A 14569-nucleotide genomic window follows, 5' to 3' on the forward strand; every position below is an offset into this window, starting at 1 on the left:
CTGCAGTGTAGGGTACATAAATGGGAACATGTGAGAAAGAGGTAGATTGAGGTACTTGAATGTCATGGTAAAAATAGGGACTTTGTTAAATAGTAGGGAGTCTTTGAAGGATTTGGAGCTAGAGGATTGATATAAGCAAGCTGAGTTGTAGGATCATTTATTTATTCAATCAACATATATTGAGTGCCATCTGTTTGCCCTACTCTGCTGGAGATAAAATGGCTAAAAGCAGACATGGCCCTCATGGAACTTAGAGGTAGAAAAATGTTAATCAAATAATCATAGCAATGTAAAATTACACAAGGCTATGGAGTATTATGTGGTTCTATGAGAGCCTGTAACAGGGAGATTTAATCTCCCAAAGGAGGTCAAGGAAGGATTCCCTAAGGAAGTAAATTTTAACATGAGAGCTACAGGATGAGTAGAGTTAAGTAGGTGAAGAGGAACAGGGAAAAAGCCATACAGACAAATGTAACAGCTTAGGCAAAGCTCCTGTGGCTGAAGGAAAAAATGGTAAGTACAGAAGGGTGGTAGAAGGAGTGAAAATGGAAAGGAAGAACCAAGTTCAGGACTACCGGGAGTTTTCCATTTAAGTGGTCCCATGAAATGAATAAATATTTACTTATCCTCAAATCCTTCAGAATACTTTGCTAATTTTCATTATACCTTTCATAATATCAAAGTTATTAAATTTTCTTCTTCAGACTTTTCTTACAACTGTGTCTTTTAATTTTCTGTTCTTGTTTCTACCTAGCATTAGGAAACACAAGGTAAAAACTTTCAGTAAAGATCCTTGAGATCTGCTGGTGTCTGCTGCTGTATTTTAAGTACAGGTAATTCACCCATCAGGCATTTTAAGAGAAAACCATAATAACATTATTCTCTTGATATATAGGGTTGGATGTGTCCAGAGCCTGCATCAGAAAGGGAGGACTTGGTATATTTTGAACATAAGTCATTTTCTAAATTGTGCAAGGAGCATGATGGAGAATTTACTGGCGAAGAAGAAAGCAGTGCAGATGCATTAGAACGGAAGAGTGACAACCCCCTAGATATAGCTGTAACCAGGCTGGCTGATTTGGAGCGGAACATTGAGAGAAGGTATCTGAAGAGCCCCTTAAGTACCACCATTCAGATCAAACTGGATAATGTGGGCACAGTTACTGTCCCTGCTCCTGCACCATCCATTAGTGGTGATGGTGACGGGTAGGTTATTGAGATTAACTTGAAAAATTATTGTGCTTCTTTGCTAATTGGAGCCTATTTTCTATTGCCTGTTATCTATGTATCTTCTTGTATGTCTGTGATCCATATGGATCATGCTATTTGCATGGTGCTTTGTAAAAACATTTTTTTTTTGTTATGTGCGTTGATAATCCTGCAAAGTGATCTTACATTTACCTGGTTGTGACTAAGCTTTGAGGCACGTAGCCACAGTCTGTGCACTACATCAAATTTAGTTGCTTAAACCTTATTCTTATTGGCTGTTCCATGTTTTTGTCATTGCTTGGCTTTCAGTGTGATGATTGTTTCACATTCAGTAACCATAAATGTGGATATGACCTACTTAATTTTTCTATATTTCAATGCAGAATTGAAGAGGATATTGCTCCAGGGCTCAGGGTATGGAGAAGGGCATTATCAGAAGCTCGCAGTGCTGCACAGGTAGCTCTGTGCATTCAGCAGTTACAGAAATCAATAGCATGGGAAAAATCAATTATGAAAGTTGTAAGTGTTTTCATTTAAGAAATACTATAACTCATTTACTTTGTCCTGTTTTTCCCAACCTCTAAACCTTTCTTAATTAATACATTACTTATTGTCAAAATAATGTATGCTTTACTTGACAGTTTGTTTAATTCTTAAATACTGTATCAGTTTGATACTTTTCTCCTTATTTTGAGCTTTTTGATGGAAACTTCCAAATATGTTCTCTCTTCTTTTTAAAAATCTTGATTCTCATTCCACTGAATATTGTTTATAACTCTGACTGAGGTTGTTTTCTGTATTCTGTTAACATAATAGATGTTCATCTAAATATTTTGAAGACCCTTTCACTCTTGTAAACATTCCAGTTGCTGACATTATCTGCTACATTCACTGCATTCTTAAAATGTCTTTTTATTTCTATCAGTTTTCTTTTTTTTCTGTAATGCTAAGAAATAACTAGATAAGTAAATGCAAAATAAACAGAGAGCTCTTAGTTTGTGTGCTTGACATCATGTATATGGCATCGGAAGTAGCTGATATGAAGAGTAGGTCTTTTATTTTTTTTTTTCTCCTAACCATTAAAACTGATTTTTCACCTTCTTTGCTAAAGCCCAAGTAGTTATCGTTGTGCAGTGGCCTCTACCTTGTACCAGGCACCAAATACTATATATTCCAAATGAAAGCTATAGTCCATATATCTTCCAGAGAGATGCTCATTTTAAACATGTTCATGTCCCTCTTGCCTCTTATATCAGATACAGAAATATTTATTATATGTGAACTTTTATGAATTACTTTGACATTTGCTTTTGAATTACAGATTAGCTATAAAATCCAAACATTTGAGATTTGTTTTCATGCATGACTAATAGTAAAATTCCTTACTTAAAATAGTCATTCCCCAAAGAAAAGAAGTGATCCTTACATAATTTAACATTCTTTCCTTTATTTTAACCTCTAAGTTTAGACTACTCAACGCCTTATTCATTCTTACAAATAAATTTGGTTTCTTCTGTGGTTTTTCCCTTCTTCATGTAAAATATCCATGGAATAATGAATCTGCAGTTTTCACAATCTGCTCAAATTTAGGTCTTTTCCAATCCACATTACAATTTACCATAAGATTGAAGGCAAGTTCTGTTCACCTGGTAGCATTTTTACCAGGTAAAAAGAATCTTTCTTCTAAAACTTATTATTAAAACCAGTTTTAAAATCACCTTGGAGAAATATACTTGGTGAAGTCTAGACTGTAATGATCAAAAGAGATTGAATTCTACATCAAAATGAAACTGGAACAGTTCTTTTCCTCATATACACCAAAATAGTCATCATGATATGATCAGATTTGTTATAACCTGTATATAGAAACCCAAAATTTGTACCAAGATCTGCCTTTATACTTTCTGCAGTCAAAAGCTTTATTTCATTTCTGGCAAATTCATAAGTCTTTTTCATGTTATTAATATACATTTATCATTATTTAACTCCATCTCTTATAATCTTCATTTTTTAATATTTAATCGTACATTATTTGCTATGAAACTATCTTGAAAAGAAGGCATAGTTTCATATTCAAAGGTTAATGAGCACTTTTTAACCTTTAACTAGAAATGTAACAGTGCCTAGAATAATCCTCATAACAAGTCCTAACAAAATGTTAAAGTACTCAGTACCTTTAGAAATACCCTCTTTGCCAGAGACCAGGCTTATCATGGAAAGGAGCTGTCATAATTTGCCTCCAGATAATTCCCTGCCCACGGTATGCTTTATATTGTTGTTAATGTTAAGCATAGGCAACAGCCACTATTTTATGCTCTACATTTGCTCTAACATGTTATGAACTATTGCTGTGACTTTTCCAAAGTGTTAATGAGCTTGATACCTGCCACCCTTTTTTATTAAGTATCAGAAAAGAATTTTATTTTTAAACCATAAATGTGAGATGTCAGAGAGACTTTATAGTATTTCTAGGTATCTATTATAAAAAATAGAGTTTACTTAATGTTCATGAAACTGATTTTTAACCTTTTTTGTCATATGGATTTAATTATAACTTTCTAAATGTTATTTCTCAATATTTTTACAATAGAAGTTTTAAAGATGTAACTTAAGTTTGGAGAAGGTATTTAGTGATGTGGTATTAGAAAAGGTCATAAAATACTTACTGTTGGGATGGTAAACTCTGCTGCTTTTGCTCTTAGCACACATGACAATTTTAGTATTATGCATATTACATATACTTGATAGATATTTAAGCTGAATAGTGTGTATCTGCCATTTCGATAAGATTTTTAAGCTGTCATCGATGTGCATATTGAGTTATATAAGACTATTTTAGACTTTCCCAGATTAAGATTTAATGTTGTATTGAAAGTTTTAAAAATTAAGTTTGAACAGTCAAGCTGTTTTGTTTTTAAGAGTATAAATATATAACTTTCAATTAGTATAAGTGACTTACAGTTTAAATGTTTTTATTTTTCAAAATAATTGATTACAAGACATTTTCTACTGTGACAGAGTATAAGCTAAATGTCAAAACACAGGGTTAGTGTTGACCATTTTTTAAAGCTATCTTGAAAGTTTTTCTTTTCTAACTTTGCTTCTTTCCCTTTGTGAAACTGGTTATACAAAGTATGTATGCATGGGGGGAAAATCTCTTTACAGATTTTAAAGTTCTTAATGGTATTAGAAACTTTTTCACAGAGAAGAAATAATTTTATTTTTAGTTCTACAAAATAAGTTATGACCAATTAAATTCTTTGATTTAGTTTATTGTTACCAGTTTTTTGTTTTGTTTTTTTCTCTTTAGAAATCATTTTGTAGGATCCATTTTCTGCACTTGTTGACACATGTTTGATTTGGGTTGAATTCCAAAGTTTCTTGGTTTGGACACATTTTTTTTTAATCAATCTCAAAAAATAGATGGATAATTTAACCAAAATATAGGGTCATCTTTTTTACTGTTATATATAATTTTGATACTAATACAAGTTTCCTAATTTTGATCTTAAAAATTACTCTAACTCTTACTTATTTCTTTCTCAGGATATCATGAGGATGCTAAGATAAGCAAAAGATGAAATACATTAAAAAATTAAAACACCATGTATTAAAGCTACTCATTGCTTTATGTGCTCTAATGTCACGTTAATGATTTCATATGTTAATGTGTACATGCTTCTGAAGTGTGTGCAGGCATTCAACCTCTAGCTTTGTTCTTTGCAGTGTACCTGAAATGTGCATTTACCCCAACTGAACTGCTCACCCGTCATGTGGTCCATATCTGTGTAATGAGAGATACATAGATGTGTATGGCTACTGTATATTTGTTAGCAAGCGGAATGTTTGTTACTAATATGAATTAGGAATTACGGTGTGTTTAATATCCCAATAACTATTCTTCACAGCAGAGAGCTAATTTTAAATGATTTCTCATGTATTATAGTACTGCCAGATCTGTCGAAAGGGAGATAATGAAGAACTGCTTCTCCTTTGTGATGGCTGTGACAAAGGCTGTCACACGTACTGCCACAGGCCCAAGATTACCACTATACCAGACGGGGACTGGTTCTGTCCCGCTTGCATTGCTAAGGTGAGACTGACCTAACACTCAGCCGTTCAATTGCCAGATCAAAATGCAGAGCTGTATGGGGATTTTTTAAAGATATAATTCATAGGCCATAAAAATCACCATTTTAAAGTGCACAACTCAGTGGTTTTACAATATTCACAAAGTTGTACAACCATCACCACTATTTAATTCCACAACAAATTTTTCATGACCCCAACAAAGAGCCTTTGTACCCATTATCAGTCACTCCCCATTCCCCATCTCCCCTTAGCCTTTGGCAACCATTATTCTACTTTCTGTCTCAATGGATTTGCCTATTCCGGTCATTACATATAATCCTTTTGTGTCTGACTTCTTTCACTTAGCACAATATTTTCAGGGTTCATTCATGTTCTAGCATGTATTAGTACTTCCTTTTTATAGTCAAATGATACTCCGTTATTTGGATATACCACATTTTGTTTATTCATTCTTCAGTTGATAGACATTTGGGTTGTTTCCATATTTTGGCTATTATGAATGATGCTGCTGTGAAACATTCATATATAAGTTTTTGTATGAATAAATGTTTTCACTCATCTTGGGTATATACCTAGGAGTTAAATTGCTAGGTCAGATGGTAATAGGCATTGTTTTTTAAGTCACTTTCTGGTCACATTTAAATTAGAAACCTGTGGACACCCATAATGGATTGATAATATGATAATAGAATTAGAAAGTAAGAAGTGTGAAAGGGTCAACATGTGTTGAGGGCCAGAGTCTTTGTTAGGTGTTTCCTAACTCAGTCACTCCCTTCCATGTTTAATCTCTTGGCCAATAACTACCATTAATCATTACCAGTAACTGCCATGTCTCCATGAACTAAATTCCAAACATCCATCTATTCACTGCCTCCTTTCTTTTCAGTCTACCCTCTTTCACACTCAAACTCCAACAATTCTTTGACCTCCAGTCCATTTATCTGAAGACCTTCTCACTGTCCCTCTCCCCTTTCATGTCCTCTCTTTTCTCCTAACCTTGCTTGTAATATGTCAGCATTTCATTATCATAACCATTGCATCCACCTTTATCCCCTTTGCCTCTCTCTCACTTGGGAAGACCATCATTCTGGTTAATCCAACTCTTGACTTCCCTGCACCTATATTTTTATATCTGAATGTGGTTGGAGAAAACACCCAGCCCTTTAAATTCGAGGCATTAAGAAGGCCTTTAATGGTGCCTGATGATTTACCTCCAACTCTGTCTCCTCCATCCTTATTGTCAACTGATGACCTTACTCCCATTGCCCTGTGAAAATAGAAGCCACCAGAAGAAAATATTACAAGAATTTGCCACCACATGCACCATTCTTCCTGTGTCTGTGCTCACATACTCTACCTTCTCTCCTGTTGCCGTGAACTGCTAGTGGCTCTGACAAACTCAGTTTCCCAAGGTATGCCTCAGAACCAACCCCCTCTCACCTTCTTAGGAGTATGATTCCAACAGTTCTCTCTTCTCCTGCATCATCTATGTTTCCTTCTCCCCTGGGTTCTTCTCATCAGCCCACTAACATGCTACTATTCCTTCCGTCTTGAGAGAACTAAATAAACAAAAACCCTCTTCTGGGCTCACTTCTTCTTTGATTCACTTCCCCCATTTCTTCCCTTCCCTTTACAGAAGAACTCATGGAAAGTTTTCTGTTCTGGTTCTCTGATTTTTCTCCTCCAAATCACTCTTGAACTCGTTCCAGTCAGATTTTCACCTCCATAGCTTCTCCAAAATTGCTCTTATCATGACCACAAATAACTTTCACATTGCTTAATTCAGTGATCAGTGCTTAGGCCTCATCTATCCTATTAGGTATATTTGATAGAGTGGAGCACTCCGTTTCCTTGAAACCCTGTTTCCACTTGACTTCTAGGATTCCATACTTACCTGGTTGTCTTCCTGCCTTTGCTTTTTCAGTCGCTTTGCTGGTTTTTCTTACCTCCCTGATCTCTAACATTGGAGCACTTTCTTAGCTTCAGGGTTATCTGTAAAATGGGATAGTATCTAATTCAGAGAGGTGTTTTTTTTTTAAGATTTTATTTATTTATTTATTTATTTATTTATTTATTTATTTATTTGACAGAGAGTGTGCGCACATGCGTGCACACACACGCACGCATAAGCAGGGGGAGGGGCCGAGGGAGAAAGAGAGAGAATCTCAAGCAGGCTCCCAGCTGAGCATGGAGCCAGATGTGGGACTCCATCCCACGACCCTGAGATCATGACCTGAGCTGAAATCAAGAGTTGGACGCTCAACTGACTGAGCCACCCAGGCACCCCTAATTTGTAGAGATTTTTGAGGATCAAATATGGTCATGTGTCTAAGAGTTTTTATGACTTTAAAGTTCTGTTACATGTATATTAATACTTTATTACACTTGATTTCTATTATTTATTTTTATAATATATTTTATATATTTTTATTTTTATAATGTATTTATTTTTATAAAATAGCAGAGAGTCCCACATGGCATTATATTCACTAATAATCACTTTTTAATTTTTCATTACTTGATTATTTTGTCATATCTAGTGTAATTCAGTAATAATTTTCACTGGTTGTACATAAATTATCTTTTAGCTTCTTAACTGTCAAGTTATAGAAATTTCCTCTAATGCTTTATTAATTACTAACAAATTGGTATGTTAATTCTTGAGTTATCATCTGGTAGACTATAGGAGGTTTTGTTTTCAGTAAATTTGCTTAAATTAGAATTTTGGCTATCTATCATTCAAGGAGTGGACTAGGAGACATATGATCTATGATCTAATTCAAGTGCTTCTATGTAATGCAGATTTCTAAGCCTCTGCTCCCTGTTTTTTTAAAGGTAGTGAATTAGATGTTATGTTTCTTATAGCAATAAAAAATATTAAACATTTGATTTTGATATATAAAGATTTTTAAAGTTAATGTTTTTAAACTATCTTTCCAGTTAATTCAGTTTTTGTAAGTATTTATACTGTCTTGCTCTCAAATGGCTATTTATGCACATATTTTATTTTTACTCTGTGTATATGTATGTGCATGCCAATATATATACATGCACTTTGTTATATATATTTATTAAATTTATAGATTTGTTTTATGTATCTCATAGGATCATAGAATCAAAAAGACGTGTATATGTGTATTGATGCACACATATATATGTATAAATATACATACACATATTTATACACACTCATAGACACACACATATGAGGTTTCAAACTCCAATACCTGTAAAAGTCAGGCAAATAACACAAAAGAGTTGGGACTGTGGCAAATAGGAAAGTCATGCCCCAATTTAAATATAACAGTCATTACTCAACTCCAGCCAGTTGTTATGTAGACATGTGGGCCCAATGTTCCAGGATCTACCAGTATTTCAAGTTTATGGATTTTATGCATATCCTCCCAAATGTTTAGTGTTGGCACAAACTCAAGACTTTTTACAAGCATTATATGAGCCAAGCAGCAACACATTCTGTGGGCTCTTTACAGCCTGTGAGCCACCAGTCACAAACTTCTGATATATAAATATATACAAACAACAGAAATGTGCCCTTTTATGTGTAATCTGATAGGTTCTGCTTTAGACATACTGAAGTTCCTCTTTGAATTTGGGTTATAAAAAGATAGAGAAAAAAGGGTAGGGAGTGGGGTATCTCTGTCCCAGAACAAAGTAAATCAGTTAACAGAGTAACTAACTATATACAAGCTTGCTTTTAAAAGTATGTTTCTGTGGGGGCGCCTGGCTGGCCCAGTCAGTGGAGCATGTGACTCTTGATCCCGGGGTTGAGTTTGAGCCCCATGGTGCATGTAGAGATTACTTAACAAATAAAGTCTTTATGAAGATAAGTGTGGGTATGTGTACAGTATGATGAGGCAAGCTGATAAACATTACTTAGTAAAGAAATGTATAAACTTCATTGTCTTTTTGAAACACAAAGTTCTTTTGATTCTGTAATTTAAATTTCATGTTTTCCTACTGTAGTTATGAGTTTGTTAGAAAATGATCCCAAGTAATAATTTAGTTCACCTAAAGAACAAGAAGTTTTGGCCCCTTATTCATGAAATTTTGTTCTTAAGTAATATAATTATTCAATCCAACTTAATCTTCATTAAATGGACTTTTTCATTATGTTAAGCATTCTCTTTCTCTTTTTTTATGATTTCAGAGTGATAAAAGCTTAGTGTAATATGAAAACTCAGAATATCAGATATTCATGAATAAAAATTGATAAACTAAATGGAAAAGAGACTTAGTAAAACATTTTAATTATTTTAGTTAGTGACAAGGGGTAGTGATTCTTTGATATGATATGGGGAAGGTATTAGATTTATAGTTTGCCTTATTATTTCAGGCAATTAAAATCTCTCCTTAACTATACTTTTAGCCTTCCAATAGAGAACCAAATAATTTTAATTGCTTATGGGCAATTATTTAAAAATATTACTAGAAAAGTTCATGAAATCCTCAAAGAAATTATTATGAAGTACTCCAAAGAAATGTTTTCAGCCAAATTTATTTCAAGAATACAGCCAACTTTAGATTGTGGCTAGACTGAATATCTGACTCTGCATATCTCTCTTCTATGATCTATTATATTTATTATGACATTTAACTCTCAAAATACGATTTATTTCCCTATTTCTGAATGGGGGAGGAGAGCTCGTTGTTATATCAGTGTGCTGACTGCAAGCTGTAGTTACATTGCATAAGGCTACACTGAGATTTTTTTTTTTTTCATGTAACTTTAGAGCTAGAATGACCTTACCAGTTGTGTGGCTTATCTTTCTTATTTTACAGATGAGAAGATAGGGCCTCACAGATATATTTGTATAAATTCCATAGCTAGTTACTGACAGAGCCATAGCTAGAATTCATATCCTTTAAATATGATCTCTTTTATACTGTCTTTATTGTTTTCCTCAAAAACAGACATTTTTTTCCTCTCTCTCTGTCTCTCTCTCTGATTTTTCACCATTGCTTTGTTCACACCTGGGAACCACAATTTAGTGGAACTCTCTTTTTATAGCAAATGCTTTTTTCCCTTTATCCAAAAGTAAACAAATATATACAAATTTCCAGTAGATTTAATCACTTATAAAGGACTTTTTCTTTATTTGACATTTTGTGAGCTATTTTTCATGTTTTGGCCTAGTTTTTTTATTACGTCTTCAATTGTCTTATTAATAAGCTCTGTATTGTTTATTTGTTATTTTCACCTTTGTTCCTAATTGTGTTCTAAAAGATAGTCCTTTTGTACCTTTAAACTCATTTGGTTAGTGACCTAGACTAAAGGAATACTGCTAAATTCTGTAGTACCAAAGATGGATTACCATGAGATCAACAGCTTCAAGTTTTAGGAGTTCTTAAGATAGATTTTCATGCTTTATTAGATTTTAACCTTATATTATGGGAGATCAAATTCATAGATCTCTCTTAAAAATAAAATTATCAACCTTGTAGATCAGAGATAAAATTCCTTTTGTTTGTCCTGTCAGACTTTAATAATTTAAAATAATAGGTCTGTAGATGGTTATTTTCTTATACCTCATTTACTTTTTTTTAAATTAAGGCAAGTGGTCAAACTCTAAAAATCAAAAAACTTCATGTCAAAGGAAAAAAGACTAATGAGTCAAAGAAAGGCAAGAAAGTAACTTTAACAGGGGATACTGAAGATGAAGACTCTGCATCTACAAATAGTTCACTAAAAAGAGGAAACAAAGACCTGAAAAAAAGAAAAATGGAGGAAAACACTTCTGTTAACTTGTCAAAACAGGAAAGTTTTACTTCTATTAAGAAACCTAAAAGAGATGACTCCAAAGACCTCGCTCTTTGCAGGTATTATTTCAGTTTGCATGTACAATATATTTATAACATTTCATTTTATTTGTTTAGAAATTTTCTACTATATCAAAGGTGACTTTTTGACAATTTATATAAATAGGAAAATGTAAAGTCTATAGTATAAATAAATGTATTCATCTTTTAAAATAAATTAATTTGCATTGCTTTTACTTGAAAGATTATAAAAACTAAGTTTTTAATAAAAATTGATAATTCTAAAGCATAGATACTGATTTCAAACATTATTTTTTTAGTATGATCCTTACTGAAATGGAAACTCATGAGGATGCATGGCCTTTTCTACTTCCTGTAAACTTGAAACTTGTTCCTGGTTATAAGAAAGTTATTAAGAAGCCTATGGATTTTTCCACAATTAGAGAGAAATTAAGTAGTGGACAGTAAGTAAATAATTTCAGTTCAATATTTATTGAATGCCTAATATCTGCTGGGTACTCTTCTGGTGAGCCAAAAATCTCTGCCTTTGGAGAGAGGGTGTGTGTATGTGTGTCTGTGTGTGTGTGTGTCTGTGTGTGTGTCTGTGTGTGTTTGTGTGTTTGGTTAGGGTAGTACAGTATGAAAGACAAGTCCATTAAAATTGTTTAAACAATTAAAAAGCAGTGTGATAACGCTGCCTTTGACATTGGAGGGCCAACCAAACCCAGCCTGAGAGGTAAAGAAAAATAAAAGGGAAGCCTCCCAAAGTAAGTAAATAACATAAAATGGAGCTTATATTGTACATCAGTGGAATATTGATAATATCTCATGTGGATTTAACAAAAATTGATTGTAATATTTTCAGATCATTACAATGTAGAGATAAAAGGTCATTGGAAATTTTAAATTAAAATTTAATTTTTTAAATGTTAAAAGTTTAATTATGGGTTGTTGGAGAATACTAAGAATGTATTTATTAAATGTGGGAGAAAGCTATTATTTGCTCCTCTCTACCATATTGTCTTTGTGATCCTACCTGAAGGGTGAAGTGACTTCCTGGCCACAGTTAATATTTGTTAGACCACCTCAAACTCCTACCAGACTAGCAGCTGTTAATGGAATTTATTTGGTTCTGAACAGTGGCCCATTTTGGAGCCCCAAAAATGAGGCTGTTCACTTACAAAATAAGCCCACACAAAAGGATTCCACATGTGAATGACCAGGAGCTGTGAGCTGTATGTGTTCTCTTCTTCATTCTCCTCAGCTCCTCTTATTCCTTATTACTGGTTTAGCTTAATGGACCCTGTGACCATACTTTAGGCAAAGTCACAAAAAATATGGAGAAAGAAGGAACTTTACATTGAAATACTATCTATAAAGTAGATTTTAATTACATTATTATTGTTGTTATTATGATTACCATTATAACACAGTATGTTATTTAGTTCCTCCTGAATGTTCTTTTGGTGAAAATCACTGTGCTCCATAATTTACATTCAATTTATAAGAGTTGAGTAGAACTTAACTCAAAATGATCAGTGTCCTTCTCACATGTTTCAAAAGATTATGTCTGTTTTGTTTTATTTTTTAAAAAATTATGGAAGGGACCTGCCCAAATTCAGAAAACATTCAAAACCATTAAAACTATTGGTTCTAATGTGAACCAAAAAGCAATAGCTCCTGTCTAGCTATGAACTAGTTCTTTTGCTTTTTCTATCAAAATAATCAGATGTTTAGGTGGGTAGCATAATGGACTTAGAATCAACATGGCCAGGACAGAGACTTACACAGAAAGGCTTTACATTTTTCTCCAGTTCCTGGATAGAGGATGAATCTAAACCTCAGTGTGTCGTGATGAGCACTGGGTGTTACACCCAACTAATGAATCATTGAACACTACACCAAAAACTAATGATGTACTATAATGTGGCTAACTGAACCTAAAACAAACAAACAAACAAACAGACCTCAAAATCCCCAAAATAAACACTAACACAGAGCTTAGACATTACCAAACATTGGTGTTCCCTTTTGAGAATGAGTCCTGGTGAACGGAGGAAGCCACGGCAGCGGCAAGCCGAGAGAGGGAAGCAGTTCTATGTAATCGTGTTTGTGATGCCAGTTTTGTGGGAAGCAAAATGTAGTGGGTTTAAGCTCCTCTACCTTCAAGGTGTTTGATTAAACCCAAACTAATAAATTGGAACCAAAACTCATAAACAGTATTTCAAATGTTTAAACTAGAAATTTATCAAAAAGAGGGGAGGAAGTACTTGCTTTAATGAATCTTTCTGGGTTCCATCAACTGTGGGACTAGTATTTGTCTCACCTAGAATTCGGTCCTGGATTTTAGTCTCCCCAGCATTAACCATGAACCATTTCTTATAGTAAGGAACAGTCTAAAGAGATAAATATTTCTCAAAGTAACTTTTAAATATTTTATAAAATTTATTCCCACACATGCTGTATGATTCCATTTATATCAAACTTCTAGAATAGACAAATCCATGGAGAAAGACCAGTTAGTGGTTGCCAGGGACAGGTTAGGGAAGAATGGGAAGCAACTGCTTAATGGATACAGGGTTTCCTTCTGGGGCAATGGCAATGTTTTGCAAGTAGATAGAGGTGGTAATAGTAAATGTTGAGAATGCACTAAATGCCACTGAATTGTCCACCTTAAAATGGGTAACTTTATGTTATGTGAATTTCCCCTCATTAAAAAATAATAATAATTCCCAGAAGAACAGGAAAATGGGTGAGGTTACATCAGGTCTGAATTAATTTTGTGAGCTCATTACAGATAGAGAAATGTTACTTTATTATTGCACATAGCAGAGGGAAGTGAGAAGGTGTGGAAGACTATACAAGGTATCCCATCAAAGAAATAATTCCACTTTTACCAGGTCTCAGAGCTTCAGTGTGTACTTCAAGGGTATTTCTAATACGTAAATTATTTTAGTACTTAGCTTACCATAAGCTAGAATTAATTTAAGTTTAAATTCCCAAAAGCTCTCTTTCAAAATGTATTGGTTTGGCTTGCGTTGGCTTGAAACAAACCACTCCTTTCTTACCAGTGAGCTGACGCAGATTCATTCACCTTTCTGTTCCCTTTGCCATGTTTCTACAGGGAAAGATGATGGGGCTTATCCCACTGAAAAAGCACTGAAGCCACAGTGCTTCTTATGGAAAAGCAGGTCTTCATGATGTTATCTCTGATAAAGGGATAGCACATTTTTTAAAATTTTTTGCCTGTTTTGGATTATCGTACTCCAGTGCTTGAGCAAAAGAGCACATCCGAAGAGAAAAGAACAGAAATGGGAAGTGGGAAAGATTTAACACAAAGCAGTATATCCTGGATGTATATAGAAGCTACAGGGCAAGTGTAATGTTTATAGGGCACAGGAAGTGTTTCCATTATTTCTACTGCAACTAAATAGTTTTCAATGTGGATGATAGGGTGCCACAACTGGCCAGAGGAACTAATAAACCAGTT

General features: G+C 33.9%; 1 protein-coding gene across 19 annotated transcripts in view; it reads left to right on the forward strand.

Moving 5' to 3' along the window:
• The window catches only part of BAZ2B (bromodomain adjacent to zinc finger domain 2B), a 381204-nt gene that overhangs the window by 366004 nt on the left and 631 nt on the right, over window positions 1-14569 (forward strand). For 17 of the 19 annotated variants that reach the window (XM_032409746.1, XM_032409845.1, XM_032409773.1 and 14 more), the window contains 5 exons: window positions 896-1206; window positions 1593-1728; window positions 5156-5302; window positions 10874-11139; window positions 11400-11543. In XM_032409746.1, the coding sequence (XP_032265637.1) occupies window positions 896-1206; window positions 1593-1728; window positions 5156-5302; window positions 10874-11139; window positions 11400-11543 (1004 nt within the window). Of the gene's footprint in view, window positions 1-895; window positions 1207-1592; window positions 1729-5155; window positions 5303-10873; window positions 11140-11399; window positions 11544-14569 lie in introns of those variants that run through there. The other 2 variants (XM_032409900.1, XM_032409908.1) reach the window with 2 other exon arrangements.

Source organism: Phoca vitulina, unplaced genomic scaffold (genome assembly GCF_004348235.1).
Source record: "Phoca vitulina isolate PV1807 unplaced genomic scaffold, GSC_HSeal_1.0 scaffold1, whole genome shotgun sequence".
Classification (NCBI taxonomy): domain Eukaryota; kingdom Metazoa; phylum Chordata; class Mammalia; order Carnivora; family Phocidae; genus Phoca; species Phoca vitulina.